The sequence below is a fragment of the Natator depressus genome, chromosome 2, assembly GCF_965152275.1.
Source record: "Natator depressus isolate rNatDep1 chromosome 2, rNatDep2.hap1, whole genome shotgun sequence".
Classification (NCBI taxonomy): Eukaryota; Metazoa; Chordata; order Testudines; family Cheloniidae; genus Natator; species Natator depressus.
Window position 1 is genome coordinate 97,731,818 of NC_134235.1, and position 27,236 is coordinate 97,759,053.

Genomic DNA, 27,236 nt, shown 5'->3' on the forward strand with positions numbered 1-27,236 from the left:
CAGTTGTTGCTGAATGTCTCCTAAGGTTCGGAGACGCAGCTCCCCTTGTTTTAATTGTTTGTCGAGCAGGGTTTTTAGCGTGCGATTTGCACGTTCAACAATAGCTTGGCCTGTGGAATTATAAGGGATCCCGTGTTTGAGACGGACGTCCCATTGGGCACAAAAGGTGAAAAGTGCTGTGGAGCAATAGGCTGGGGCATTATCCATTTTTATCTGGCTCGGGTGACCCATAACAGCAAAACAGGCTAGCAAATGGTGAATAACTTTGGGAGTGGCTTCCCCACGCTGTGGGGTCGCCCAAAGGAATCCCAAATAGGTATCAATGAAAACATGTAAAAACGAATAGGGGCGAAATTGTGGCACGTGAGTGACATCCATTTGCCACAGCTGATTCGCTGCGGTACCTCTGGGGTTAACGGCATAAGAAAAGGTAGGAGCAGCAGCGGCACAGTGGGGGCAGGAACGAACAATAGAACGTGCATGATCAGTAGGAATATGAAACTGTCGGGCCAAGACAGAGGCAGACTGATGAAAAAAGGCATGGCTTTCAGTGGGGTCAGAAAAAAGGGAATTTACCTGACCAAGTAACGCGTGATCAGCGCGCGCATTGCCTTCAATGAGTAGCCCAGGCAGAGGGGTATGACTGCAAATATGAGCAACAAAATAAGGGAAATTACGAGTGGTGATGAGATACTATAAGGACAGAAACAGGCGAAGGAGGTCCGCATCGACCTGAGGGGTAATGAGGGCAAGGGGTAAATAATCAATTACCTGATAAACATAATGCGTGTCCACAATCAAATTAAAGGGACAATCAGTAAAAAGTTGAAAGGCCAAAATAACAGCAGCTAGTTCCAAGGACTAGTAAAGCTCTCCAAGCGCTGTGCATGCAAATATTGTTGTACAAGTGAATGAAGCGCTTTCAGCTTTTCTAGAGGGAGGGGCCACTGGTCAATCCATATGGGCTCTAAGGATTGCCATACCAATGGTAATGCGGATGGCAAGGTGAGAGAGGGAGGATTTTGGGCCATTATATATTAATATCGAGGGTGGTGTCCAGCTTTGTAAGTAAATCACGGCCCCAAATATTGAGGTGGACAGGGAGTACAAAAGGGCAGATTGTAGCAAGGGCACGGCCTCCTGGTTTAGAGACCGTGACCCAAGACAAACTTTGGCGCCCGGGTTTGCTACCCCCGATCCCCCACAACTCTTTAGAAGGAACTGTTGGCCAACCGACCGGCCACTCCGGATCACAAATCACCGTAACATCAGCTCCAGTGTCCACCAGCCCTGTAAAAGGAACATTATTTAAAAGAAGTGTTAACTGAGGTTTCGAGGGGCGGACCGACATTGTTAGAGCAACAAGTGGAGAGGACGTATTGTGAGACGGCGACTGAGACAGCGTCGATCCAAAGCCGTTCCCGCCCCGGGCTCGATCCTCCGCGGCTGGCACCTGATAGGGGACTAAAATCAATTGTGCAATTGACCGTCCACGTGGGAGCGACTGCAGAAGATGGGTCCATACCTGAACCTTAATAACGCCGGTGTAATCGGCGTCAATGACTCCTGGGATGACAAATAAACCCTGTTTCCCAGCGTGTGAGCGAGGGAGAACCAGACCCACAAATCCGGCAGGGAGAGGTCCCGTCACCTGTGTAGGTATGGCGCAAACCTCCCCCGGCAACTGAAAATCAGCGTCCTCCTGCATAATCAAATCAAGCCCTGCACTTCCAGCAGTCGCCGCCCTCATGGAGTCTATGGATTTTAAGGCAGAGGAACAGTTGTCTGAGTGGGAAACACCCCCGTTTGGCCCTGGGTTCGGGGGGGGACCCGTCGTGCAGTTTCCCGACCCGCTACGACACTGATTAGCCCAGTGATAGCCCTTCCGACACTTGGGGCACTTCTTTGAGGGGCGGGCGGGCACCGTCAATGAGCGGCACTCCCGCTGAAAGTGACCCTCCTTACCACAGCGGTAACAACGCTTCCCCTCCTTCCTGCTTTTCCGCAGGGCGGCGGCCAGAACTCCAGCTTTATGTGCTTGGGTTCCGATGTTTTGGCACGCCCTCAGCATGTCCGACAGCTCTAGAATTCCAGAGGCTTGTGCTGCCTGGAGAGCACGGCGGCAATCCTCGTTCGCATTTTCAACTGCCATTTTTATCAGGATCTCCTGAGTGATATTGACAAAGCTGTTTCCCATAATGTTTTTAAAGAATCTCTTCTTTATTTTGATCTTTATTATTGGTAAGATGATATTTTGTTTATTAATACAATATTTTAATTAAAATTATTATATAAATATTACTTGCTATTCCTACTAACATGAGTCATAATTATAGTACCATAAAGGGTGATACTAAATGTGGCGGTTCAATGACAAGACAGAACACAGCTTTTAGCAAGCAAGCAGGCTGGTCTGCTAACCGACTTCTGCCTGTCAGCTTTCCACCTTCCCCTTTATTCTCTCTCTCCCCCCACGCATTACATTCTCCAACAGATAAAAGGAATACACTGGCTTTGTTTAACATTCTTATTTACCAATTTCTATCTACCGCATTCCTTGCTCTCGGGCCTTGAGCCCAGTCCTGAGAGGCTTCCCACGATTCATGTCATCTTGGCGAGATTCCAAGGTTGATGCCCTTGGATGGAGCAGTGTGTGCACTACTCCTACACAACACTCCGGGTGTGCCCTGAATGTTGCCAAGCGCATAAACCTTTATGAATCCTACAACTAAAATATAGTGTTAGTTTGTTACATTGCTACAAATATACTTCCCAGCAACATAGCACCCTCAACCATTACCTGTGGAAATCTGTGTCCAGCTATTTGCATTGTAATGTGTGTACTTGTAAACATGCATAAAACTCAAGATAATCTTAAATCTAATATTAAAAGAGCACTGAACTTTTTGAAGCAATTAATCCTCAGAACCATTCTACAGTTTCTGGTAGATTACTGTCTGTTTTCACTGGCTCTGTTCCATGCCTGGGAATAATTCATCCTAACAATTTACTCAATGCCTTCATATTAAGCAAACTTCCTGTGTTCAATTTCAAATTCTTCATGCAGTGTTCCAGGTATTCTCTAATGGTATCAGTGTGAGGCTCCTTACTGTAACTCCACAGATGGGAGACTGTATTTCCCCCCCAAACACTGTATTCAATGTTTATCCACCTCTTTCAGCCAAAATTGGCTCTTTTTTACCATTTATTCTCTTTGGTCACATCCAAGATCACGGTGTCTAAGAGAAACATTGAGGTGAATGGATTGGTCCAAGTACAATCCAACAGAGTTCACCACCGCCTTCCTTTTGCAATGTTGTCTACAATTTATAAACTCAGATCACAATGCTGTATTTGCTTCCTCCTGAAAGTAAGTTGACCAGTAGTTCTCCACTGTAATTTTTCCATTCTTTAGAGTACAGTATAGTAGGGAGATCCTGGCCAAACAAGTCACCACTGCCTGATTCTCAAAGTGTTCCATTCTGCAGACCACAGGAGAGCAACAGACCATAGTTTTAGAACCACTGTGTTGAGCAATAGCTTTTGTGCTAATGTGCTGTGCAGGGTATATGCTGTCACAACAACAAAGTAATGCAAACCAGGCACAGAGGAAGGATGGTTTGGTGGTTATGGCCTGGAACTCAGGAGGAGAGCTGGACGGATGTTTGACTCTTTCGGGTCGGTCAGCAAATGGAAAAATCAGTAGAAATAGTCAATTCAGTTCAGAAATATTCAGAATTTGTCAGCAAATTGGAAAAGCTCATTTCAGCCAAACAACGGTGTCCTTTTATTACCATGATTACCACACTTGCCTGGGAGACCCAGGTTTGACTCTTCACACTGCAGCAAGGAATTGAACTTCCCTCTCCCCACTCCTACATGAGTGCCCTAACTATGAGGGCTTAGGCCATTCAGGTTCTACCTTTGTATAAATACTTATGATATTTTATTTATCAATACATTATTTTAAATATTAATCGGGCCAAAGTTAAAGAGAGTGAGAACATCTCTCTAGCTCAGGGGTTCTCAAACTGGGGGTCGTGAGGTTATTACATGGGAGGGTTGTGAGCTGTCAGCCTCCACCCTCAAACCATGCTTTGCCTCCATAATTTACAATAGTGTTAAATATAAAAGAATGTGTTTTTTTATTTATAAGGGGGGGGTCTCACTCAGAGTCTTGCTGTGTGAAAGGGGTCACCAGTACAAAAGTTTGAGAACCACTGGTATAGCTTGGCGATTAAAGTACTCACCTGGGGGAGGCAGGGGAGACTTGAATCCATATCTCCTGCCTCTGAATCAGGCAAAGAGATCTGAATTCAACTTTCCTACCTCACCCCCTAAGGGATACCTTAACCTCTAGGCCAGAGGTGGGCAAACTACGGCCCACGGGACCATCCTACCCGGCCTCTGAGCTCCCGGCCAGGGAAGCTAATCTCCGGCCCCTCCCCAGCTGTCCCCCCACCCCCGCAGCTTCAGCTCGCAGCGTGGGCAGCGGGGCTTGCACACGCCCACCTCCCAGGCTTTCCAGTAAGCCTGTCCTGCCACTCTGAGTGGCCTGGTAAGGGAGCGGCAGGGAGGTGTGTGTGGATAAGGGGCAGGAGGTCCCAGTGGACAGTCAAGGGCCAGGGGGCGGTTGGATGGGGCGGAGGTTCGGGGGGGGGGGCGGGCAGTCAGGAGACAGAGAGCAGGGGGGGTTGGATAGGGGGTGGGGTCCTGGGGGGGAAGTTAGGGACGGGGATCCCAGAAGGAGGCGGTCAGGGGACAAGGAGTGGGGGAGGGTTGGATGGGTCAGGAGTCCTGGGGAGCCTGTCAGGGGGTGGGATGTGGACGGGGATCTGGGCAGTCAGGGGACAAGGAGCAAGGGGGGTTGGATACGGGGTGGGGTCCTGGGGGGGCAGTTAGGGGCAGGGGGTCCTGGGAGGGAGCGGTCAGGGGACAAGGAGCAGGGAGGGTTGGATGAGTCGGGAGTTCTGAGGGGGGCAGTTAGGGGGCGGGAAGTGGGAGGGGGCAGGGAGCCAGGCTGTTTGCGGAGTCACAGCCTTCCCTACCCGGCCCTCCATACCATTTTGCCACCCCAATGTGGCCCTCGGACCAAAAACTTTGCCCACCCCTGGTCTAGGCTATAAAGTCATTATCTTGCTCTTTGGCACAATGAATTGTTTTCTGTAAAGCGGTACATCTTCACCAGAAGAGATTGAGAGTAACCCACCTCAGAGCAGCCTATTGCCTGGTGGTCAGAGCACCCATCTGGGCCTCAGTTCCCCATCTGTGTGTAAAAAAAAAAGGGGGGAGGGGGATAATAGACTCCCCTCTGCACAGAAGTGCCATGAGAGTAAATCCATTAATGTTTGTGAGACACTCAGATACTGTGGAGATGGGGTCCTATAAGTTCCCAAGCAGATAACAAGACGAGCACCTGGCAGCATGAAATACGGAAAAAGCTCACATTTAAATCTCTTAAAAAATAAACAGCCAACCAACATGTATTTTATAAAATGCTTGCTTGTTTCAGTCTTTAGAAATCAACCATTAACCCTGGGGTTCCTTATGGCCCCATTTAACAGATGGTACAATCTGTAACCTCATAGGGCTCTCTTGTAAAGCTGAGTAAATTTTGCTGACTCATTGTGACACATGTGTCTTCTTGGCTCACCAGGATATAAAAGAGGTGGTGCAAGCCTCTGGTCAGAAGCTATGAGGGGTGGAAATACAGAGATTCACCAGGAAGGGCTAAGAATGGCAAGGTTTTGGGAGAAAGGACTGAGGTTTGTGTTCTTTTGTTATTATTTAAGCACGGCCAAACCCTAGGAAGTAAGGTATGAGATGGATTCTATATTCTGTCTGGAGAATGGTAGAAATGCCATTTGCTCACACCCTGTTATTCAAAACCAACTTGCCCCTTTACAAGATATTCACAAAAGAATTAACAGAGATCAGTGACCACGTATTCTTTCCATTTCCGACTGCCTTGAGCAGTAGTACATGTTGTGCCAGATCAAAAATATGTATACAGGGCAAGAACTTGAGTTGGTGTAAATCAGTGTAGCTCCCCATTGAACTTACTGGAATTATGCCAGATTATATCAGGTGACAATCTGCCCCACAATTCCTCTCTAGGTATCCATTTTAGAGTCAATATATGCAGTGGTATGGGGTCGTTTAAAAAGACTTTCTCATCTGAAGCCTCCACTAAAATTATTCCCTGAAACCAGAACTAGCTGAAAATTTGCTGTCAGCTTTTTTCTATTTTCAGTTAGCTTGAAATTTTCTGTTTTGAAAATTTCTGCAAAAAAAGGTGGAAAGTAATGAAGACTTCACTTTTTTCAAAGTTTGTTGCCAAAAATTTACCTGCTCTACCTAAACCCTTTTGTGAGAGGCTGCTATAGGACTGCTGTCTTTAAAGCAGTGATTGTCAGCCAACCAGTATGTACCACATAAGAGTGACTAGTTTGTGCATCTGCTTTGACTAAGCATGAAGTCATTGTGCCAGGATTAGGCAATATGCCACACTTCCAGTTTTAAACACTTTAGGCCAAATCTCAGATGGTGTAAATAGCTGCAATGCCATTAACTTCAGTGGAGCTCTGTCCATTTACATCATCTGAGGTTCTGGCACGTGAGACATAACTATTGTACATTTTGGGGGGGGGGGAGCAGAGAATGGGATGTTTACATGACATGAAACTGACAAGTAAACTATATTCAACAACAAAAGTGGAGCAGAATGAAGCTTACTTTTTTCCTGCTGCTGTTAAATGTATTTCTAATAACTAACAATACAAATCTACCCCTCTCTTTCTATCCTGTAGAAGTACTGCTCAATCTTAACACAGATTACACTTTATAACATGTGTTAAAAATCTCCAAGGGATGCCATTCCAGGAAAAATTTTAAGGCGAGTGTCAGATATTTACAGGTTATGACAAAATTAGACCAAGACTTCAAATATTAATCCCAGATGTTTAAAGTCAACATGCCGTAGTCAATGGTTACAAAATAATTCATAGCCAATTTCCTGTGAAGCTTGAGACGCACTTAGTGAATGGATCACATGAAGAAGTTTGACAGAATTCTTTGCTGTGGCAATAATATATGCTAGTCCAAGATAATAAAGCCTGGAATGTATTATAGATTCAGGGAATAATGCCGGTGATTTCCAGTTGCTTACTCAGTAGGTGACAATATCTGTAATTCTTAGCAACAAGCCTTTTATTTTTCTGTGAATTCACTGTTTCAGAGGGGCTCCTTTTTAGCAGATGTTGTTGTTGAATTATTTCAAAGTGCTGCAAAGAACATCCCATCCCATCTTCTAATCATCAATAAAATCCCCATTCCACAAATGCAGAAGGGCAGCTATAGGGAGGGATATTGGTTATCTTTATTGATTACTTGTAATAAACTACCACCTACGCTTCCTGCAAGTCTAAGAGTACACCCATCTAAAATGGAACTAGATGGTAATCCAGAAGCATGTCTGATTACATTCAGCCAGATGGCCACTGCAGCTCAGTGAGAGTAGTCCTGGATTGTCCAACTCCACTCCTAACAGGAGAGTCACAAGCAACATATAGAGTCCTGGGAGAGGACAATGCCACAGACCATGAGCCTGGCCATTCTTGATTAGATGGGAATAGATTCATAGACCGAAGGCTAGAAGAAACCATTATGATCACATAAACTGACCTTCTCCATAACACTGGCTATAGATTTAATTCATTGAGTCCTGCATCTAACTCAGCAACGTAGTGCCACAGTGTAGACGCTTCCTACATTGACAGAAGGGGTTTTTATGTTGATATTGTTAATCCAGCTCTCCGAGAGGTGGTAAAACTCTTCCACTGATTTAGCTGTGTCTACATTGGGGGTTAGGTTGTCCTATGTCTCACAGAGAGCAACAATTTTCACAGCCCTGAGCGATGTAGTTAGGTCAGATCTAATTTTTAGGTGTAGACCAGGCCTTAGAGTTAATAGAGCTGCTGTTTTTAAAGATGCATTTAGGTCAGCTACATGAGGGGTTCGGGGATGCGTGATCTGACACCAACTGTCTGCAATGGCTGAGATGTACTTAGAAGCAGAGTTGCTGGAGGAGAAGCAGATGGAAGAAGAACTAGATGCAAAGCCACTATAGTAACCACTCCAACTGTAGCAGCAGCAGCAGGTGGGAAACAACCAAAGGCACTGGAGAAAAGTAAAGGTAGGAGCAAAGGAAAGAGGAGACCATTCACCCAGGACACAGGAGGGAGCCACTGGTCCCCTCAGATTGTGTTTCTGCTGCAAGGAACATACTGTGCAAGGAGAAGGGGTAACCAGCCTAGTGAATTCAGGACTATAGAAATTGCATAATACCTAGAAGGACTGGTACGAGGCTGAGCTTTATTTCTTGATCCAACTCATGTGATGTGGGTCAGGTGTACAAAGAGTTAATTGCTCTTGTCACATGTCAGAAGTATCTACTGACTCCAGTGGCTACTTCATTTATAAAAAGTAAAATCAAATGTGAATAAAACATATTAACTCAAAATAACTACCCTCCTTCCTTTCACTCTTCTGCTACTTAGGAGACCTTGCTGGCTTCTGAATTAACCTCCAATTTCATTGTAGGTCATCTATCTGGAGAATATGGTTACTTGGAATTATAAACTGATGGGATGCATTGTGTGCTGCAGTGAGCTCTTTCTAGTGTATGGTTTACTGATGAATTTTAAGAAGCGGACATTGCATTCTCAGTGCACTTTATGTTGGAACTAGGCTATCTATAAACTGCAGGTGCCTCATTAAATTCCATGGCTGATTACAAGAAGCAGCCATGCGCAGAAATGTTCTTCAGGGGCTTCATGATTTGCATTGTTGTGCTTGGTTCCTTCTAGTAGCACTGGCTCTGTACCATTGTGAGCAGGACACAATAGAAGCAGCAAGATTCCAGTCTTCAGCTAACCATCCAGAAGCCAGTGGCATCCAGCCAGTTATTGATTTACATATTGACATTTACCCCTTATTATAACTGTTGTGCTGCACAACTGTTGGCTTCTTTCCTGAAAAAACCTGTGCAGCATAATATTTTAACGAACATTTTGTGGCTTTCTGTTTCCCTACTGATAGCTGGAAAGGGTTGCTTTATTTTATACAGTTCTGTTAGAGAGAGGGAGACTGAGAAACTTTGTCAGTATTCCCAGTTCTGGTTAAATGGCTTGGCCGGAAGGCAAGATGGATAAGGGCCCATTTCTTCTCAGCACAGACGTGTTTAAAAACAACAACTTGGCATCGCTGCTGTAAAAGAATTTCTGTATCAGCTATATTTAGTTCTTCTTTTGGGGAAAAGCAAGGGTATTCAAGCCTCTAATAATGGTGATAAACTATATAGAACAATACTATCTCTTTTACAATGGATGGACAAGAAATGGTAGGGTGAAGGTCTCTTAGAAGGGGTCCCAGTATCATTTATAATTTACAGATCTTATTCTCATATGTACAAAAGCCCTGGAAAAGCCAGTACCAATGGAGTTGGCATTATTCTTCCTCTTTAATGTCAAATTATGCTTTATCCTAACCTTTCCTCGGTAACTTAATTTAAAATTTGATAAAACTGAACACAAACAACTCTTCTTTTATCCTTTTCAGAGAAACTCCAGGATTATGTAGCTATTACTCAGTGCAAATTCTATTTGTCTCCCCATTAAAAAGCAAATGTTGTTCAATTCATCTATATGATCTTGTTTTGAACAGACCAATATTATGAAAATAGTTGCTTCTCAGCCAAAGCTGTCAACACCCCCAAGCTACAGGAACGTGGAGAAATTAAGACAGCAGGGACTTTGACTTTACTGCATTTATTTCTTTTATTGTTCTTCCTGATAGGAATGTAGTGCCTCTCAAAGATGTCAGACCTGCAAAATGAAGTGATCTTTTATTCTCCTACAAGGAACAGAATGGAGAGTGGTAGCACAAGCTTCTCCACACACACACACGCAGCACCCTGACAATGTGCCTCCACTTGGAAGGACCATCTTTAGTGATGAACAGCTAATTCCATCCCCATATCCTTCCATTTGCTACCTTCTTTAATTAGACTGAGAAAGGTGCCACTTTGAGACAGTTCTGGTGGTGACTTCTGTGTTGCAGACATCTTTCCCACAAGAACTGGGCTAATATCACCATGGCCCATAAAGCAGCAGTTCTCCACCAGGGGTCTGCAGTCCCCTGGGGGGGCCGAAAGCAGGTTTCAGGGGTCTGCCAAAATAAACCAGGCTTCAGCCCTGGGCAGTGGTACCACCTTCACACCCTGACTCACCTTAGCGGGCCACCCAGCCTATGGGTCAGCACCAGCAACAAGTTTCATGCTGAGTAACTAAAAAAATAATATTCAGTTTTTTATTTTTGTACCTATATTATCCTTTTCTTTTTTATATTATATGTGTGTGTTTATATAACTAGCAATTTAATACAACTTTTAATCTATTGGATATGCAGAAAAACAGTTCTTGTAGGACAGGTGGACCCTGGAGTTTTTATAGCGTGTGGGGGGGAGGCTCAGAAAGAAAAAGGTTGCCATAGAGTTTACAGAGGAGTTCTTAGATAGCTTTTGGTGACTACTGAATTTGAACCAATGAACCACTACTGATTTTGAACCTTTCTTACAGCAGTATAAAACTACACAGCTCACTGCCAATCTCCTGAGCCATCGCATCCTGCTGCTGCAATTTCTTCTTAGTTCATAAGATTTTTTTTAAAATAAAACCTTTTTATTTCATGCTTTCAATTACATTTCCCTTATATGCAATGGCCTAAATTTTCAAGACTGATTAATGTATCTTAGGTGGGCACCCAAGAGCATTAAAGAGTCTGAAATTGCTGAGCACCTGCCCTCTGGAAACCAGGCCTTTTTAAGGTGCTTTGGGTTGGGCACCCAAATGATTAGTCACTTTTAAAATGTTAGACCAACAAGTCTTGACCAGCTTCTATGGTCAGGTCTTGGTCTTGATCTGCCTCTGCATGCCTGCACCGGGGCATAAAGAGGAGAAAACTATACACACCCACCTATCCCAGTGTGATCTTACCACATCTCTGCTTCAAGTGCAGGGAAAGAAAAGTAGCTACACACCCAGTACATCCTCCCTTCTCCTTGCGTTGGATAAAGAGGGGAAGGGGAATGAGTGGAGCTCTGGCCCAATGCACCAACTAGCACAGCTGAGTCATTTTGGGGTGGGGTAGCTCTCAAGCAACAGGACATGGGTAGTCACACTCAATGGTCAGAGCAGGAATCAGCACCAAAGGTCAAGACCAGGTTATCTGGAATGGGACAGGGACAGGACTAGAAAAAAGCAGACACAAGAGCTATCACAGCCATGAGCAAATGCTTTGAGCAGCCACTGGGCTTAAGCACCAGACTGCTGACTCTTCGAACCAATCAGGCAATGTAGCCAATCAGGCAGCCTACTACAGGCCAGCTGTGCTCATTAGGTAGCCTAGGGACTGGCTCTGCTTCCAGACTGGCTATGCTGCAAATGCTGATTCCTGATAGGAGCAACATGCTAGTTGTGGCATACTGCCTTACTTGGACTCCTTTTGGGGTAGCGCAGCTATGTGCTGCTTCTTGCATAAGGCTGTGAGCTGAAAGGAAAGGACAATCTGGCCTGTAACACGCCATGTAATTTATGGTTATCCACATAACTCTTACCTTTTTCTCTTCAGTATATGGAACTTGATCCTGTTGTCACACTGCTCTCACACTGACGTAATCAGGAGTAAATAAAGTCAAAGAGTAGCTACACCAGTGTAGAGTGACATCAAAATCAAGTCTAAACACTGGATTTTCTCCCACGTGTCACACGTGACTTAATACATACACATATTTATACAAAGGAAAGAGCGTACAAATAGGAGGAAGTGAGGCTGAGGATATGTCCCATGTATTTTATGCAAATTCTATTTTATAGGTATTTCTATAGTGCTTATCACTATACGATCTGAACCTTGGCTTCATTTCTTTAGTTTTAAGGGCAGTGGACATATACACAGTTTACTTGCATTATGTAAAGCCTATTCAGTGATGTTACATTGACCTAATTTAATACAATTCAGCTGATATTTTGAGAGTGTTTTGATAATGACATTTATTGGCTCAAAGTCTGCTATTTTACATCTCTGAAAACCCTGACACAAGTGGGTTTTCAGAGATGTAAAAGAGCTGAATTGAGCTGAGTATATTTCATTATTGCTGTTCATTTGTCATTATTTATATTCAATATTTTATGTTCTTGTAGCCATTATAAATCACATTTTAACTATGTTTATTAACCACACTAAGGAAAATAAAAGTATTGCAGCTTTATAGATATCCAGAAAGCAGCGCGGGCCGAGGGACGTGCTGGCCGCCCTTCCCGCAGCCCCCATTGGCCTGGAGCGGCAAACTGCGGCCAGTGGGAGCCGCGATTGGCCGAACCTGCAGACGCGGCAGGTAAACAAACTGGCCTGGCCTGCCACGGCTTTCCCTGAATAAGTGGCAGACCGGCTTTGAGAACCACTGATCTAGTCCATACCCCCACGCTGCAATCCCTGACAGATGTTTGCCTAACCTGTTCTTTAAAATCTGCAATGATGGGGATTCCGCAACCTCTCACGGTAACCTATTCCAGCACTTAACTGTCCTTCTAGTTAGAAAGTTTTTCATAATCTATGATTATCCATCTAGAGTAAGCTGTTTACTTCTCATCCTGCCTTTAGTGGCTATGGAGAACAATTGATCCTCATACTCTTTGGCACAGCACTTAACATATTTGAAGATTTTCTGGTCCCCTTCAGTCTGTCCTCAAGACTGAATATCCCCAGTTGGGCTTGACTCTTCATTGTCTTTCAACTTGCAAAGCTATTTACACCTATGAAAAATGTGTGTAAAATGCTCCTATTTGATTTGGCTGCATTTTACATTCACTTTGCACAATTGTAAGTGGCTACACAAGGTACAAACAATGAGAAGGCCTATTTCCCTCCCCTACCCCTGTCCTGTGGAGACACACGGCCTGGTTTTTCCACTGCCTTGCATCTTTAGTCATTTGCTCTGGTGCAAAGCAAGTGTAAAACACCATGTAATCTGTACTGTCCATTCATGTGAGTGGAAGCATGGTTTCTCACTTTACACAGATTTAAATGACTTCACAAGGTGCAGGACAATGGAGAATCAGGCCCATTGTGTTCTTACAATCTGTTAGGTTCTCCTAGACTTGCCAATTGCAAATGAAGGTTTACTAAAATCCAGTTGGAGGTAACCTTAAAGCCCTGCCAAGTGCAAATCATCCATTTGCTTTGCTACTCAATATTTTCTGAGGTATTGATTGTTCATGAGGATTGTTCTTTGTAACCTGAAAAGACTAAACAAAACCTAATGAGCTGCGGAAGAATATAATGAGTTAAACTGAGGTTCATGTCAGGTGAAGGTGACCTACAGCTCAGCCCTCAGGGGGTCAGAGAAAATTTTCATACGTGATTTCACTTATTAAACCCTATCAGACAGTCTCCTGGGGAACCAAGTAAGGTTTATTCTAAGATCTTGTTACCGTGTTTCGTTTTAAGATTCAAATAACCATGTCAACACTTGTTTCGCTCCACAGTACAAAATGCAAACCTGAAGCTATGAAAGGGAACCCACAATGGTAAATGGTGGAGTGCAATATTGCCACAAAATGGCAAAAATTGATTTTGTTGTTGTTCCTCCTCTATTGTATTTTCTGGATTCAGAAAGAGAGAAGGAAATGATGATAATGGGGAAACCAGTCTGCCATGGAGGTCTCTGGTCAGGCTCTCTGCAGTGTTGGGGGTGTGCACAATAAGCTGCTACTGATCTTTCTAGGTTCATCATTGCCTCTTGCTGTGAAATACCGGCAGTTTTGTTGGTGGGAAGTGAAACAAATCTGTGGCTACTTATGGGGCCTGATCCACCTTCCATAGTTGGATCAGGGCAAAGATCTTTACTGCACACATGCAACATGGATAACAGAGCTCTCTATCCTAGTCCAAAAGGCCCCACAGCCCTGTGCCATTTGAGCTAACAGAGTTTTCTGCCCCCATCCCCATCTCTTAGAAATAAGGCACCTTACCTTGGCCAATTGCAAGAGGACAGCATTATACACGGAGCCAACCAGAAGCTGAGCTGTATTATTTTTTTAACCTATTTTTCCCTGACTTTTCCTTCGTCCCTTTTCCCACCTTCTTTCTATTTATGGTACTTGTCTGGCCCCCTTTACATAGGATCTGACCACCTTACAATCTTTAATGCATTTGTCTTGCAGGCGTCTCTCTTTGATTCAGTTCAGTGATTGCAGATTCCATCCAGTTTGATTTTGTTTCTCCTTAACCAGTTTCATTACATTTTCTAATGACATCATGGGTGACCTCAGCTTTCTGACAGGGCCTGGGCTTTTTGGTACGTTTTCTACTTTAGCTGAGGATTATTTTTTTTAAAATGTCTCTCTGATTTCTTAGAAAAAAGTGTGGATTAAGCAAAGATTTACCATCCAAGGATTTCTGAGTTCTAATCTTGACTCAGTTCCCTGGCCTTGCCCTGGGCAAGTTCTTTAACCTCATTCTTGATGGTGTAAAACCTAACATAATTCGAAACACTACTTAGGGCTTACATGATTTAGCACCATGATTTAACATCCTTATGAACATGTTAGCTAGTCATGAGGAATCCTAGACTTCTCCTAGCCAGCTAATGCGTTTTTAGGTGCTAAGAGGTGTTTAAAATCACATGAGCTAACCCTCTTTAAAGAGAACGCCCACTTCCTAGCTAGACAAGGCCTGTGAATAAAATAGTACTTCTGCCAAGCTTTAGGGCTGTTGTGAAGACTAAAGTCTGTAAAGCAGTTTCAAAGTGGCAAAATACTGGGCTGTAAATCTATCCCACATTAGCCTGCTGTGATTTAAGGGTATGTCTACACTTAACACACTGCAGCTGCACAGCTGCTGCACCATTGTAATGCTTCATTGTAGACATAAGAGCGATGGGAGGGGTTCTCCCATCACTGTCAATAATCCACCCCCCCCCCCATGAGGCAGTAACTACGTTGACAAAAGATTCTTCCTGTGGGTTAGGTTGGCTTAATGACATCTCTCAGGAGGGCTGCTTTAACTTTTCAGTGGAAACAGCCCTCAGATTGTTCATATAGATAAGCTGCAAATGTGATTATATGCCCCCAACCCAGCACTGCCAAATTCCAAACTGGAGAGTCCCATCTGATGATCTTTTAGTAAAAATTGTGAAATGTTTGTTTTTTCGGGTCTCTGCCTCATTTATGCAGTCCCATAATCTGCCAGCAATGGCAGACGGGCATAGCACCAGTACACAACTGAGACAGCTTCTAAACTTGTCTGCTAGACTCTCCACAGCTAGAGAATTTTGGAAATCAGCTTTAAAGTCCTAATCCTGCAATCCCTGTTCATGTAACTGGTCCCACTGACTGCGGATCATGACTTCTCATGCAAAATTCCTTTTGTTACCAAAATATCACCATAAAGCCAAAAAATGTTGCATGTACTAAATAAAAGCCGTCAGTATTCCCTACTCTTTTCCACAATCCCTTCCATGATGGTGAAGGGAAGGAAGTGATATGCTACACTGCGGCCTGCTAAAGTGTCCCACCTACCCCTCTCAAAGCGAGATAAACTAAACCAGAAAAGGAATAAGAGGGTTCACATGAGGAGTTATACCAGTATAACTATAGCAGTATAATTTTACTACTATGATTACGCTGGTAAATTTCTCTGTTTAGACAATCCCTAAGCAACTTGATGTATTTTCTTTCAGCAGCGTCGGCTAGGGCTCCAGTTGCAAAAGATAAAGAAAGGCAATGTCTTTGAGAGCAGCAGAAGGAGAAGTCTATACAAAATCAGCCATGTGTCTATGCAGTTCCCTACTGTCAGAAGCTGTTTGTGCAGAGTAGTCTGTCCTGAACCCTGCCTACCAGTCCCTCACTCTCTGGTGAAATATAAGGACACCTCATGCCTCTCTTTTAAATTAATATTAGTTCTGCTAAGCATTTACACTTTTCATTTTCAAAGCACCATCCACAGATAAATATCTCATCACCCTGGGATCAGCTCTCAGCTGGATGCTATTTTAGCAGGAGACCACAACTCTATGGGCAACCAATGACAGAATGTCACTGTGGAGAGCCAATGTGACTTCAAAAAACCAAGCAAGAATAGTGTCCATATAATGTAAAACAATTTCACACTTCAAAGGGGATTAATAACATTCACTGCATCTTCAATCATGGGTTTCATTTTCATAGTAAAAAAAAATCTATACACTGTAAAAATTAATACAATGGATGGGTGTGTGTGGGAGAGAGAGAGAGACTGCTGGCAATGATGATTATTATATATCATTGTTACCAGTGAGTTTCACAAGGTTGCTTTTTGAAGTTCTCTTTGACTGGCTTGCAGCAAATGGTATAACTCAGACAGAGAATGCAGAGATGTTTGCTGGTGTTGTGTCAAGTCCTTGGGCCCTGGTTTGGCACATTCATGAACAGCCTTTTGCAATTGCAACTGCAGAGGGAAGGAAATTGTGGGTCCCCTGAGATTTGGAGAAAACCAGTGACGGAATATTTTGTCACAGATGACCTGTGAAAAGGTAAAAGAGCAGATTGACTTTCTGGAGCTGCAAATAAGACAATTCTGCCCCTTGGTGACTGCAAACTGTACAAGCTATTGCTTCCACTATTGAGTCCAAAATGCCTCTAACAGTGATAAGAGCAAAGCATAGTGCATGAGGCACTCTACAAGCTGTCCCTGGCCATTCTACTCAACCCTCCTTGACCATGCCTATCCATTACCAGCATGGGCCTCCCTGTGTAGCTGAGCTGTATTTGGTAGACTTGTGATGTAAGATATGGGCAAATGCTCACTAAGTATCAGGTGGAGGACACCTAACTCATTTCACTTGTGACCTAATAGCAAACTGAACAGGGATTGCTAAACTCCACAGTTCAGGGACTGCCTTTATTGGTGTCTTCTATTACCATTTTGCCTCTGTTATTATTAGAGATTGGGCACTGACAATGTACAAGACCACTACATGCTGTAGCTCCCATCATACTTCCTCTTATCTTTCAAAACAAACTGTGAAGATAAATAATTTTTCTCTGCTCACAGTCAGCCCAGTTTTCAGAAAAGGCTGCCTAAAGTGGAGACCAAGGCCCAGATTCTCCAAGGCTGCTTTGTTCTGTTGTGTACAGCAGAGACCTGAACAAACCAGAGTTCCCAGTGAAGAATTCCCCCTGTTACTTCACCACTTCTGCATCCCAAGCACAACAAGGGAAAAGCAGGCAGGAGGAATGTAGCACAGCTGAGCTCTGCTACCCTGATCCTCTGCTGGCATTGTCAGCAGGGTAAGTTAGAGCAGGATGCCTTGCTCCAGGGCCAGCTGCCCTTGAATCAAGAAGGTGGAGCCCTGTGGCCTCCCCCTCCCAACTAGATCTGAGCAAAGCTTAGATCTGTAGATAACTGGGCTCATAAATCCCACATATTTTTACATGCAGATAGACATTACACATGCAGAAAGGGAACGGTGAATGTTAGGGCCAGCTTGCATGCACAGAGATGAATGTATACATGTAATTTAGGCAGCCATTTTTGAAAACTGGGTTTGATGAATGTACATCAAACATACTTGTCTAGACCTCACCCAGCTCTAGTTCATGCCATATGTTTTATTCTTTAGCTGCCTCTGACTGGTCTTTTTAAAAAGAAAATATACACGTAATAAATCTCTAGCTACTCACTTGCAGGTTGTTGTTGGCCCTTTCTGCCCCACACTTTTTGATTCTCAGGTCACACTTTGAAAAGCAATCGAAAAAATTACAGTCTTCATCTCCTGTGCAATTCTGTTCAAGGATATCCCTCATTTTAGGTTCAAAAAAGGCCATATCCACATCAATGGCAACCACCTGTGATCAAACAAACACATCAAAAGTGACACATGCAGTGAAGGATGTAACTTTCAGGATAGGGTAACCAGATGTCCCATTTTTAAAGGGACAGTCCTGTATTTAAACCCTCCTGCAAGTGTCCCGACTTTTTCTTAAAAACGGGCAAATTGTCCCATATTTTCTGTCTCCTCCCCGCCACCATCAGTACTGGTGGGACCACTCCTGCTTCTGGCCGGATCCCTTCTTACCAGCCACCCATCCACCAGCGGTGAGTGGGAGGGTCCAGTTGCCGATGATGGAGATGGGTGTGCAAGGCTGGTGGCGGGGTGAAAATGCAGTGCACAGGCCAGCCACTCCCCCACTAGTCTGTCAGCGCAGTCCCCGCTGCATCCCAGCTCTTGGCCAGCAGGGTCCCATCCCATTTCCGGCCAGCATTGGCTGCACGTGGCGAGGCAGCAAGCTACAGTGGCTGGTGAATGTGGGCAGGCGCCAGATGGCAGCCGATTATGTGTCGTCTCTGCTGCCCACTCATCGGCCCTTTACATGCTCCCCCTCTCGCAGTTCTCTCCCTGCTTTGTCCCTTCACAATCCCCTCCAACCCCGCTGCTACTCCATATGCTCCCCCCCGCCCTCCTCGGGAAGGGCACGTCCTGCTCCCAGTACTGCGCGGAGAACCAGTCCCTACTCAGAGCATTCAAATCACCAACAGCCTGGTCGGCAGGCTCCTTCCTTCCCCCACTGCCTCTGGCTGGGCTAGCGCCCCAGGAAAGCCAAAGACCCTCTGGCCCAGAGCGCTGGCCAGGAGGAACCAAGCCCTGCCTATGCCAAAGCCCTGCACAGCGTTGGCACAGGGAAGCCTTTATGCCCCTCAGCTAAGCTCTGGAGTAGTGTGTGTGTGGGGGGGAAGTGATTTCCAGCCTGTTCACACCCAGAACCTGCAGGCTCCACAGCAGCCCCTGGGGCACACACATCCCAACCTGCATCCTGCCCCCAGGGTATGTGGGGCTGCTCTGTCCCCTAGGCACCCTCCCCTGCTGAGCCACATCTCTCACAGTTCACTGAAGCCCCTGCAGTCAGGTTCCCTGGGCCCTGGTGCACAATGCATCCTGAGTGCTTAACCCCTTCCTGCCCATGCTGTAGCCTGGGGACAGGAGGTGACCGGGTTATGTCAGTGGCCAGCAGCAGCCTGGAGGTGTTAGCTGCTTTTCAACACTGTGCAGGTAGGAAGGGACAAGCTGCTTCCAGCCACATGGGAGGGGGAGAAGAGATGAGCGCTGCAAAGACACGGGCCAGGTCATCCCTTCTCCCCCCGCCTCCCCTGTGGCTGGAAGCAGCTCCCGACTTCACTTAACTAACAGTGGGCCCAACTTCACTTAACTAACAGTAGTTGCAGTAATGATAACCCAGTGTCACTCCAAGCTCTATGTGCTATTTGCAGAGGGGAGCTCTGTGATATACAGGGGATGTCTGCTCCTTCAATAGGCATTCATGTAATCAAGTGACATTCATGGTTCTCCCTCTGCTTATCTAGAAATATATCTATCAGTATTTCACAGCTGGTTGATGGTCAGCAGAGAGAATAAGGACTAAATGGATGTGAAGATTAAGCTATCATCTGACTCAATCTTTTTCTTTCTGAGGACCTCCTTACCCACCCCCCCACCCCTGCCCCAAATATGCTTTAAAATCTCCAAGCCCACCTGTGCCAGAACAACTGTTTTTCTGTATATAAAAGCCAGAGTCAGCATTTGGGGTAGCAAGCATGGCAATTGCCCAGTGCCCCATGCCACAGGGGGCCCCGCAAAGCTAAGTTACTCAGGATTCGACTTCAGCCCCGGGTGGCAGGGCTCGGGGCCCCGGGCTTCAGCCCCTTGCAGTGGGGCTTCAGCTTTCTGTCCTGGGCCCAGCAAGTCTAATCCCAGTCCTGCTTGGTGGCCCCCCTGAAACCTGCTCGTGGCCCCCCCGGACCCCTGGTTGAGAACCACTGCTATGCAGGTTTGTCGCTCCAGTTCAGGCTTAAGAAATATTGGACAGGCAATGCAAAAAGGACCACACAGCTTCTGCAGGTGTTTGATTCATAACTGTCAAGTGGGTATAAGATTTTAGTTTCTAGGATTGTCAATATAGCCCCTTTTACTTAAAAATTACAAAAATAAAGAAGGGGAGAAGGAAAGCCATCTATGTGATGACAGCTGCTTGCTATGGCACGTACAGTGCGGGCAGTGAAGTGAGAACAGTCTCACCTCAGTGCTGTGAATGCTGTGAGTTACATTCAACCTTAATATCTAACAATGTAAACGTTCACTCAGAGAAGCCCACCTGTTTCAGATGAAGTAATTTGGTATAGATGGAAATGTTTGGAAAACGGACAAAGCACAGCTATTTGCAATTACTCTGTGGAGAGCTTTAATTATAGAACTAAGCCTCCCAAATAGCAGCAGAGCTGAAATGTATGGTTGAATGACAGCTGGAATGACCCCAGGAATTTCAGATGTATGCACCTGGCAAAAGGCCAAATGGACTTTCCAAAACAAAGTCAAGGATAGGATCTAATTTTTGCAATTTTTTTCCCATGAGGGAAGCTCAGATCTTGAAGAAACTAAACACACCTTTTAACTCCAGGTATCTTTAAGTTTCTTGGAAAGCTTGATAAGAGTGATGTACCCTGGGGAATTTCACAAGTTCATGCAGGTAAATATCAGAAATATGTCGACTTTCTTAGAGTCGGTAGTGCCTTGTCCCTGCTGTAGTTTCACTCTTAAATTCTATTGGAAAAATGTTGTTATTGTTGTTCACATGTGAAGTGGGCCAGATCCTCATGTCTGGCCAAACTGTGCTTGATGGAGGACCCAAGGCAATGGCCCTCCTGGTCCTGAGGGCAGTCAGGAGCTAGTTTGTACCCTGGCATAAATTAAAGCTGCCTCAGAGCTGCTGTAACCTATGCTGGCTTGTAGGGGCCTCCCAGGTGCTGGTATGGTGGCAAGCATCATGGGACTATGTAGGGAGCGAGGTTGGCTTCCCTCCGAACCAGAGGGTAAAGAGCCTGAGTGGGCGGGGCCAGACCAAGCTTACGCCAATCCCCGGAAGGGGAGGGGTGGGACAGGAAGTACAAAGGGCGGGGCCCTTTGCCCAGTGAGGGCAGCACCAGGGAGGGAGACAGACACAGGCTGCTGGCTGCTCCCTCCAGACCCTGCTGCCGACCCAGAGGAGGCCCTGGGCCAGGAGGAACCTGACCGGGAGGAAGGCCTGTGGCGACCAGGACTGCCAGCCGCTGAGTACCCGGAGGACCTGGAGGGGCCAGGCTGTAACCCGGGCCAGTGTGAGCCCGACACAGAGGGGGAGCTGGAGCTGCCAGGGGCTGAATACCCAGACGAGCTGGAGGGACCAGAGAGACCCGCTTGAGAGACCGCGTAGGAAGTAGCCCAGGGGCAGAACTGCACCATGTGGTGGGTGTATTTGGTCAGTGGGTGCGGATGGCCCCCCGCTGACCCAGCAGCGGGACCTTTGCCTCCTGCCACTGTCAGGGCCCTGGGCTGGAACGCAGTGGAGTTGGGTGGGCCTGCGATCCCCTACCCGGCCAACCTGCCTCGGGTAGCAGAATTGCACGCTACAAACCCGTGCCGGCACTCCCCTGCCGGAGGGGCGCGCAGCGGACTCGTGCCGGCGCTCCCCTGCCGGAGGGGCGCGTAGCGGACTCGTGCCGGTGCGCCCCGGGGCTTGAGGGGCGCGCTACGGCCTCCGGCCGGCACACCTTTTCCGCTAATTCCCCAGCGCCCATAAGGTGTGACTAAGGCCTGCCCATGGGACCCTAGCTCTCCATTGCCCCCTAGGGGCTCGGTGGACCGATTGAAACCTGTCACAGACTGCAACATGCTCCATTCCCCCTTCCATCCCCCCACAACATGTCCACTATACCAACGGGGTGGCAAAGAGTTGGCTTCACCATCTCTGTGCCAGCTGAGAATTTCCCTAGCTACTCTATTAGGGCAGCTTTCCAGCCACTATGCATTGGAGGAGCAGCATAAGGAGGAGGGAGTGAGCACTGAGGATCTAGCTGGTTATTTTGGAAATGAATCCAGAGGCAGGACGGTGTTACCCCAGATGTGTTTTTCTGTACACTAGCAGCATCATTTGTTTTAGGTTGGATGGGGATGGAGGGGCGCTCTTCTAGTCTTCTTTTTAATGTTATTTTTATTCTATCGTAAAATGCAAGAAACGACAAGATAAAAAATGAATCATAGAATCATAGGAATGGAAGGGACTTCGAGAGGTCATTTAGTCCAGTCCCCTGCACTCATGGCAGGACTAAGTATTATCTAGACCATCTCTGACAGGGATTTGTCTAACCTATAAGCAAAATTTGCTTATAATATGCAGAAATAATTAGAACATAAAAGGATATCTAAGATTAGCTTATCCAACCCCTTACTCCTGGGAGTTGTCATTACTCTCACAAAAAAGACATTGGTTTTGTTGAGATCACTTGTGTAACAGATAATCTCATTAGTAAAAACTTACAAGTGCAGACCCAAAACCTTTTTCTGATTTACAATTTAAACATTGACAAGTCCCTCCACTTAATGGGCCGGATCTTGAATCCTGGGATAGCTCAGAAAGGGTGTGCAAAGGTGGCATCAAGCTACCCTCGCTTTCTTACAATGTTACCTTTTAGAGAATTCCACTAAACAATACCGATTGACGTTGCCAGGCTCCAGAAAGAGCCATGTCCAACTCTCCTCATCCAGAGGGAGAGTCCTGGCATTGTGGACACCTAGAAGGTAGGAATGAATCAGAGAGAACCGTCTCCCACTAAAAGGTCTTGTAATGAAAAGTTCTCAATATTCTTTCACTCCTCCTTGGTGAAATCTCTTGTCCCCTGAGCAGATATCAAAACTGACCATGTATGCTCAGTCAGGTCCAATTATAGCACTGTGTAGCATTCATGCTGCATCTGACTGAAAAGATGGTAGGCAAAACCTATCCTGAGGAATCTCTGTTGTGTCTTCCTCTGCTGAAATGATGGGATATTTTTAGCTTCTCTCTGAAATTCTCCAACCATTCCCTACTCAACTCCCATATGGCACCTGAATAAACAATAAACGCTAATTGAAGGGTGAGGGGAAAGCACTCAAATTCCTTTCAACAGCTATAGGCTTAGGTAATATTTGTACAGCAGTTTGAAGATGTAAGTGTTATATGGATGCTTGGTAAGTATTGATATTAGCAGTCATATTCCTGTAAGTATTCTACATTCATTATGAGTGCAGAAATTCCATTGATCTCACTAACTGCATGCATGATTTGAACACACTATGTATATACAAAAAGAACAGGAGTACTTGTGGCACCTTAGAGACTAACAAATTTATTTGAGCATAAGCTTTCGTGAGCTGTAGCTCACGAAAGCTTATGCTCAAATAAATTTGTTAGTCTCTAAGGTGCCACAAGTACTCCTGTTCTTTTTGCGAATACCGGCTAACACGGCTGCTACTCTGAAACCTGTCATTATGTATATACAGTGTCTTGAGTGTATGCACACAATTTCCACTGAAATCAACTGAATTCCTGCCTGCAGAATGAATGCAAAATATGTCCAGAAATGTGGTTATAAATACCACTACATTCTAAACATATAGAATCCTTCAATCTTAAAGCACAGCTCTATGTTAAAAAGTTGAAAGGTGACTCTGCAAGAATGGCATCATGCGGTTCCAGATCTATTGCTTTTCAATTATTTCCAGATCTAATGTGCTCAGGGCAAAAGCACAAAGGATGTTTTTCTCTAACTCTCAGTCCTGCAAACTCAAGCCTTTTCTTGAAATTCAAACTGAGTTCTTGCCTTCCTGAGCATCACCCCCAGCAATAGTTTCTCTGGGACTGACTCTGTCCCCTGTGACAGCTCTGCAAAGTCACTGCCTTCAAGTAGTGTCCTCAGTAACACCTGAGGAATCCTGTTGCCATCAGTGGGGTTGCACAGGTGTAACTAATTACAATTAAGTAAACAGTTCTTTTCATAACGCACAAAAAAAGAACAGAACTCAACTCTCTCTCTTTGCCAGTTTGAGGTTTGCAGGAAAAAGTAACAAAAAAGTAGCTTTTTAGCACTAAAATAAGTGACTAGATTCTCAATGCATTCAGGAAGCGGCTCTGATGACATGGGGTGGCATTTTTTTCATACGCTCTTTTCAGCTCAGAACTGGATCTTAAACTGTGAGTACACAACCGAAGTACTAACTTACCGTGAGATCATTTCGGATAGCAAAATTCTCTGGTTTGATATCGCACAGGTGAAGCCGGTGAGAGAAATCATTATCAAAATGATTCACCATATCTAGGAAGCTGAGTGCAATGTCAGTGATTGCCTTCACCTGGCTTTTAGTGCCAGTGAAGGAGGGACCAACTGCATCCTCCAAGGGAAAAATAGTTTTGTGCCGGGCATGTCCAGCTGTGAGATACTCCACAGCATAGAAGTGGCCACAGGAGCCGATGACCCGTAGGACATGTTTGCTGAAGTCCTGCAGTAGACTGAAGTAGATATATTCTTCCTGCTGGAGTAAGGACCACATGCTGGCCACTTGTGCTTTCCAATGCAGACCTCTCCTCCTAGTCCATAAGGGTCCCATGGTGTTGTTAGACAATTCCAGACCCAGGACATTTTTGACCTCCAAAGCTACCATCAGCAGAAGCTCTGTCTCAGGAACATCCTGTGTTTCCACTTCATCAAGCAATCTGAGGCTCTGGTAGCTAGAGAAGATTTCCTTTTTGGATTTCAAGATGACTGGCTGGCCTTTCCAGTCCGCCCGGATGACCTTCTTACCTCTGTCGTAGTAAAGGCATTGCTTGTACACCAGCTTCTGTGCCACACACAAGTCTTCACAAAGGTCACCAGTCAATGCTCCTTCTCTGTAGTCAAGACACTAGAGCAAAGGAAGAAAACAGTTCACAGCAGAAGAATATAGTCAAGGAGCATTTCAGGGAGAAAGGGTCATCGCAGTTACAGTGTGACAAACATCATATTTAGACTCTCAGGTAAGGCTGTGATTTTTCAAACGTGCGTGGAGATCACTTCAAAGAAGTGATTCTTATCACAGTAGAGGGACTATTTTTTCTCTGGCCAGGTAAAGGGTTAGCACAGATGACCTACACTAGGTGTTTGCCATCTCTATTGTCTATGGGTCAGATTTTGATACCTTTGTTGACACCCCAGGATAATTTACACAGCCCTGTCTGAGTTATGGCAGTCTGTCCTCATCTCCTTATGGGTGGCAGCACTGCCCAGAATCTCCACAGCACTATGTGCCTCTGCCCCACCCCCAATCTGCCCCTCCCAGCCCAGCCACGTTCCCAAATAACCTCTACTTCAGAGCTCATGAGGGACTGGACTACTCAGAAGATGGCCTGTGGCTGCCATCTTCAGTTCCTGCACTGGGGGAATTCTCCTTCAGCTGGATCTGGGGCTTTTACAGCCCATTATACTGCTCTGTCTCTTTTACTGTACATTTCATGTGAAGACCTTATTCCATGTGAAATCCCATCAAAGTCAGTGGGACTATTTGTAGACTGAGTTACTCCCCCAATAATATAATATAGATGACCGCAGCAGATACAATCTATGGAGCCCAGAATATACAGGCTTTTTATAACATATAAATATATTATTCATTCTGTAAGCCAGAAAGGCTTCTTCAGTTAAGGTCTGTCTGGCAGACTGACATGCTTTAAAATGTATGGACATACATATCAGATATCCTTCGGTAATTTTAATGCACTTTGGGTAATCTGGATTTTAAAAACCCAAGGAAATTGCTACTTGATAGTTGTATGGTCATTACAAATGCATGAAAGAACTAAAATAATATCTCCCCCCTCCCCACCCACCATAATTGCTTCCATTCCTCCACTTGTAGACATGTAGGCAGCTTACATACTTTTGTGTCCATTCAGAACTTCCAGAAGTGCAGCTGCAGAGACTGTTGGGGTGGATCAGTGGACAAGATGATCCCAGATGTGGGGTGGAGGGAGAATAGTTTGTGTTGATGAAGGAAGCCAAACAGCTGGGAGGTGGCTTGATAACATTGGCTGCCCTCATTGCTTTCTGGCATTTGAACTTTTGTTTAAACAAGTAGGTTAACACTTCCAACTGTTTAATAGTTGTAAAGACTGCCTGACCCCAGCCTAACTTCTTACTATTTGTTCTGTGTAGAGGAAACATGATGATAACATTCAAGTGCTGTTATTTTCTTAAAATAGTATCTGAGGTGTGCACCAAGGGAATATGCTCTGATGCTAGACAAGGTTGAAAGTTAAATATAAAAATATCTTTTTTTAAACACTCACTAAAATTGATATTTTGTTTTGCTTGTGTAAACATTCCCCAGTAGCACGGGGAATAACTGTGAACTGGTAACATTGTCCACTGGGGACTTTGGGCATGAGGGGCAGGATGGAATCTTAAATCCAATAACGGTGCAAGGGGTGAATGAAGAGGTGATGAACTGGTTATCGTACTACATAGTAGCCAGTGATTCTTGTGACATTAGAAGGACAGGTATGACAGGTATCACTTGTGCTCTCACAGCCTAAAGAGAATGTGGCATTGATAGATGCCAGAAAGAAGAACCAGGTACACCAACTCTGTGTGCATGTGTATGCCCTGATTTTGTGTCCTCCCATACTGTATGTGCATGCAAATCAGGATGGACACACACATTGCAGTCCACATGCACCTAACTTTGGTGACTCCAGAAGTACATGTGCAATTTTGAAATTCTGGTCTCATTTTTGAGATATCTAATAACAAGTCATCATTCTCTCTTACAAGTAAGAAACTTACTTTTTCTCTGCTGGAGTAGTTTAATAATTCCTACAATCTGGACCTTACCTTTAAACAACTCCTAGAAGGAGGGTAACACACCAAAGTCATTTTTTTTTAAGGAGCCTTAGTATTAGCTGATTAAAGAGCTTTGCTTCCTGAATGAGAAGATCACAGCCTAACATGTGCACTGCTACTATTAGGAAACTATAGGTCCCAGTCCTGCAATCAGATCCATGCATCCTGCCTGGAGCCCCATTGACTCAGCAGGGCTCCATGCATCCACAAGAGTCTCATGCATGGATCCAATGGAGGTCTAGAAGAGCCCACACCTAGAAAACCAGCAGTGAAACATGGAAAAACATAGTATGCTTTCCAGTATCTGTTGTATTTGCTGTATCATTCTTACTGGTATTTCATAAGAAAGTGACTGTGCAAAATATACAGCCACATCTACAACCCCCAAACATGGGAGATGAATCCATCCTGTAATGGGC

General features: G+C 45.1%; 1 protein-coding gene across 2 annotated transcripts in view; it reads right to left on the bottom strand.

Annotated features, from left to right (window-relative positions):
* Positions 1 to 27,236, bottom strand: part of DIPK1C (divergent protein kinase domain 1C) — a 32,477-nt gene that overhangs the window by 1,375 nt on the left and 3,866 nt on the right. The window contains exons 2-4 of one of the 2 annotated variants that reach the window (XM_074944724.1): positions 24,167 to 24,844; positions 17,781 to 17,945; positions 16,390 to 16,620 (exon numbers count right to left, since the gene is read on the bottom strand). In XM_074944724.1, coding sequence (XP_074800825.1) covers positions 16,399 to 16,620; positions 17,781 to 17,945; positions 24,167 to 24,844 — 1,065 coding nt within the window. In that variant the 3' untranslated portion in view covers positions 16,390 to 16,398. Of the gene's footprint in view, positions 1 to 9,506; positions 16,621 to 17,780; positions 17,946 to 24,166; positions 24,845 to 27,236 lie in introns of those variants that run through there. The other variant, XM_074944723.1, reaches the window with a different exon arrangement.